The 4,768-nt window shown below is 30.5% G+C and overlaps 1 protein-coding gene across 1 annotated transcript; it reads left to right on the forward strand.

The window, feature by feature from the left end:
- The first annotated feature begins 1,030 nt into the window (after positions 1-1,030).
- On the forward strand, positions 1,031-4,550 carry LOC145062291 (Hyp O-arabinosyltransferase-like protein). The gene is made up of 9 exons (XM_079009914.1): positions 1,031-1,278; positions 2,050-2,557; positions 2,958-3,025; positions 3,114-3,315; positions 3,408-3,505; positions 3,616-3,685; positions 3,802-3,873; positions 3,963-4,076; positions 4,221-4,550. The coding sequence occupies exons 2-9, from the start codon at positions 2,159-2,161 to the stop codon at positions 4,281-4,283; spliced, it is 1,086 nt and encodes a 361-aa protein (XP_078866040.1). The 5' UTR covers positions 1,031-1,278; positions 2,050-2,158; the 3' UTR covers positions 4,284-4,550.
- The last annotated feature ends 218 nt before the right edge of the window (positions 4,551-4,768 follow it).

Genomic DNA, 4,768 nt, shown 5'->3' on the forward strand with positions numbered 1-4,768 from the left:
TCAAGAATTAGACAATCATATTTTTTGGGAATAAAGCATATAAAAGTCGAGTCTAGTTTTTAAATTCATTCAATAATAAATTTTCTATTCTTTAAAGCAACTAGTATGAATTCTTCAAGAATGATAATCGGTCTAGAAAACAAAATGATTTTTGTGCAAGTAATTTTGTTTGTAAATCAACCAAACTAGAATATTTGTTGTTGATGTAATTTGTTTGTAATTGTTTTCTTTTTTTTTTCTTTTTTTTATTTTTATTTTAGTCAGATTGCCATAGGAAATTTTGAAATAATTAAACTTTAATAAGTTATATTCTTAAAGAATATAACATGTTAAATCTCATTCTTATATTTTTTCTTAGAATATTAAGTAATTCATTATCAAATAAGTATGCACCCTTTTGAACACAAAATTGAAAACTTTGTTGCTTACAAGTGATGTACTTAGTTCTAAACTTAGTTTGAAATTAGTTTACGTCTAAATATTTCACTCCAAATATTTTGTATGAATTCTAAAAGAATGGTCTGTAAATAAATAGTGAAAATGATATTTATGCTTAATGAATTATTATTTAGTAGCATTTTGTGATTTTATTAATAATAGAAAACACATTTTCTAATATAATTCTTAATGATTTTTTAAATAATAACTATGTTTTAAATATTGTGTACGTATATTTTGTAATAGACCCATAAGCAGTATAATAACCACAAAAAGATATTGTAGATGCATATATTTCTCATGAAGTAGCAATGGTAGAAGACAATGAACAATAATCATGATTAGAGTAGAAATCAATAAAGATGGATGCATTAATAATATAGGAATGTAATTTTTGGTTATGAAATTAATATTACACAATCTTTCTAATTTGTCTTTGTTGGTGATTGATTCACAATTGGCTTACATTCACAATATATAAGAGTTATATATATATATATATATATATATATATATATATATATATATATATATTCACCACTAGTAGACATAGACTCTTCAAAGCTGCAAAGAGAGAAAGAATCAAAGGATTGAGCAAGAGAATTAAGAAAAAGAAAAACCCTTTTTGTCTGTCATGGATCTCGTCTAAATTTCAACGTTGAATGTCTGTGTTCATTTACCAATAGGCATCTCAATATTCAAAATCCTTCAAGAACCTTCTTCAAGATTTTGCTGTTATTCCACTACTTTCCATTTGTGCGTTTCGCTACTTGAACGTTTCGTTCGTTTCTTCTGATCAAAGTCTGCTCTTGCTTTTCAGTTACCATTTGGTCAATTAAGGTAAAAGAAATACATAAGTTATACTTGCATAGCTTGTAATTTGGGGGTTTATGGTATCAAAGCTTCTATCTTTAGGCTGTTTGAGTTATTTTGATTCACATCATGATGATTTCTTTGAGCAGGATGAAAACTCTGCTAATACGATTTTGCTTGTTATAGTTTTCTTTGTAAATTTCTCGGTTTATCTGGAAATGACTTTCACCATCTCCGATTGTATGGGGTTTTCCCTGCGTAATCGTTAACTTTTTGGACTATATTAGGAGCTTATGTTTTCGTTGTTGTGGCTACATTATGCTTAGGGTTTATGGATCAAAGTTTGAATTTGATTTCAATGAATCCTACATACAACCCGTTATCAGTCTATTCCTTTTGATAACTGAGTTGACCGAATTCAGCACTACATCGTATTAGGATTTAGAGGAATTTCGTTTTTAGAATTGACAATCATTGGCTACTGATTACAAATGCTTGTACGTGCTTCAGTTCAACCTTTTACTTCAAATTATTTTCAAGAAAAGCACAATTTACCTACAGTGGCTTGTTCCTTTGAAAAAGTCAAGATCAAAGTACAATAATTGCAACTAATCATGTTTCTTTTGGGTTTTTTTGCAACTGCAATGGTTTTTTAAAGGTTAATCCAAGAACAAGGATTAGAATTGTTTTCCACTCAATTATTTATGTCTCTAGTATGTGAATCCAACTAATGTGTCCAAATGATTAATGTCAACTGGTTGACTTACATGGCATTGACTTTGATTGTCTGCAATACAGATTCATTTCTTGAGGCCTCAATGAATGCTACTTTGTTCTGAAAGATATTAAGAGTCCACAAATGCTAAATTAAAGGTTAATGATTCTGGAATAGAAGTCACAAATCACAATGGCAAGGAAAAATCTGGGTTGTTCATCATCATCATCATTTCTTGTTCTTCTTGCTGTTGGTTCATTCTTTGCTACATATAATTTAATAACATTAGTGGTTCACAATAGAACAGTGAATCATGCAAAATATACTTTTGATCCGCTGGTTGTGATGCCTGATAATGTGAAGAGAACCGGGGGTAAAAAGGTCTTATTCCATGTTGCACTCACAGCTACAGATGCTCCTTACAGCAAATGGCAATGCAGGATTATGTATTATTGGTATAAAAAGACAAGAGATATGGAGGGATCAGAGATGGGAAAGTTCACTAGAATCCTGCATTCTGGACAACCAGATAATTTGATGGATGAAATTCCAACTTTTGTGGTTGACCCCCTTCCATCAGGGTTGGATCGAGTAAGTTTCTGATTCTTTTTGACTTAATGGGCTTAATGGTTTAAGCACTTAATGTTTCTTTTTGACTCAATGAGTTAAGCCAAAGAACTTGGTTTAATGTATTAAGACACTAACCCTTCTCCTACTCCTCTCACGTTAAAATTGATGAATATTGTGAAGTTTTTTTGAATGTAAGGGTAAAATGGTCATTTAGTCTCATTCAGATGGTTTATTCAGTCTAGAAAAGAAACATACCTTATGTATACAGCACCTTATCATTACCCATTCAGTCACGTTACTCATACAAGACTTGATGGAAAAGGAAAAAGAAACAGAACCTAAGTGACTGAATCTTTTTTTTTTCATCCAATTAGATAGAATTATAATTGATTTTGTAAAATGGATTTTATTTGTTACACAGGGGTATATAGTTTTAAATAGACCTTGGGCATTTGTGCAATGGCTGGAGAGGGTAACCATTGAAGAAGAGTGAGCATTCTTATATGCTGATTTCATTTTCTTTAACATATTAAATTTGAAAAAATAAATAAATTAATGACTGTTTTACCCTTGGCAGATACATATTGATGGCAGAGCCTGACCACATATTTGTAAATCCACTGCCTAACTTAGCACGTGGAGAATATCCAGCTGGATTTCCTTTTTTTTACATCAAGCCTGATGAAAATGAAAATATAATTAGAAAATATTATCCCAAGGAGAAAGGACCAGTTACTAACATTGACCCAATTGGTAATTCTCCTGTTATTATAAGAAAGGTAATACAACTAAAACAGTTTTCATACCCCATGATTTTTCATCTTTGAAAGATCTTTTTGTAAAAGTGAACATGTAAATGTCAATTATGCAGGATATTCTTGAAAAAATTGCTCCCACATGGATGAATGTTTCTTTAAGAATGAAGGATGATCCCGAGACTGATAAAAAATTTGGATGGGTACTAGAAATGTGAGTCGAAATTTATAAAGAAATATGATTGACCTTTTTTCATATTATGTGGTTGGTCAACGATTTTGACTTTTTGGATTTTGAATTTTGAATTTTGAATTTTGTTGCAGGTATGCATATGCTGTGGCCTCTGCTTTGCATGGTGTTCAACATATTCTTCGGAAAGATTTTATGCTCCAGGTATTTGAATTTACTTTTTGTAATTTGTGTATCAAATATTAATTACAAGTCTGAATTAACAATTATAATAAAATAATATGTGTTCATAAAACTTATTCATGGCTTTAACGTGTCAGCCCCCATGGGACTTGGAAATAGGTTATAGGTTTATCATACATTACACTTATGGATGTGACTACAACATGAAGGTAAATTTGCTTTATCTTGTTCATTTGTCTGGATCCACACTACACTGTATTTGACATGCATTGGACTGACACTGTATTGATTTTTGAAGGGTGAGCTTACATATGGAAAGATTGGAGAATGGCGATTTGACAAGAGATCACATCTGCGTGGCCCACCACCAAGAAATATTTCTATGCCTCCACCCGGGGTTCCTGAAAGTGTGGTAAGTATGTTGCTATTATGGGTAAAAGAATATATATATATATATATATATATATATATATATATATATATATATATATATATATAAGTATGTTGCTATTATGAGTAAAAAATAAAGTACATTGCCTGTATTGGTATGATGCAGAGGACTCTTGTAAAGATGGTGAATGAAGCTACTGCCAATATTCCGGGATGGGATGCAACATAACAGATTGTCGGATAATTGAAGCTTGTTTCGTTTATAGAGGAAAAATACATCGGAGTGATTTAATATTTATACAAAAAAAAACTTGTGCGTAAAGTAGTTTGTCTAAATTAAATGAAACGTGTTTAAATACAAGTTATATAAGAACTAACACAAGCTATTGGGATGCGTTATGAATGTAAGTTGATAAAATTTTTGGTTGGTGACTCCATTGTTGAACTTTTAGTATGTTTATTTTTGAAAGGAAACCATATGTTTGGCTTTATGTAATATTTGGAGAAAAATAAGTTTGTTGGGGCTATGTTTGACGTACTAGCTGAAAAGCTAGCTGTTAGTTGAAAAACTAGTTGATAGCTAAAAAATTGGCTGATAAAAAATGATGTTTGGTAAAACTACCTGAAAGATATAAAATGAAATAAAGACATTTAAAAGAATGTGTTTTTATAATTAATTAAGAGGTATATTTGGAAAATTTTAAAAAAGCTTCT

This window comes from Lactuca serriola, chromosome 7 (genome assembly GCF_051521515.1).
Source record: "Lactuca serriola cultivar US96UC23 chromosome 7, Lser_US96UC23_V15, whole genome shotgun sequence".
Classification (NCBI taxonomy): domain Eukaryota; kingdom Viridiplantae; phylum Streptophyta; class Magnoliopsida; order Asterales; family Asteraceae; genus Lactuca; species Lactuca serriola.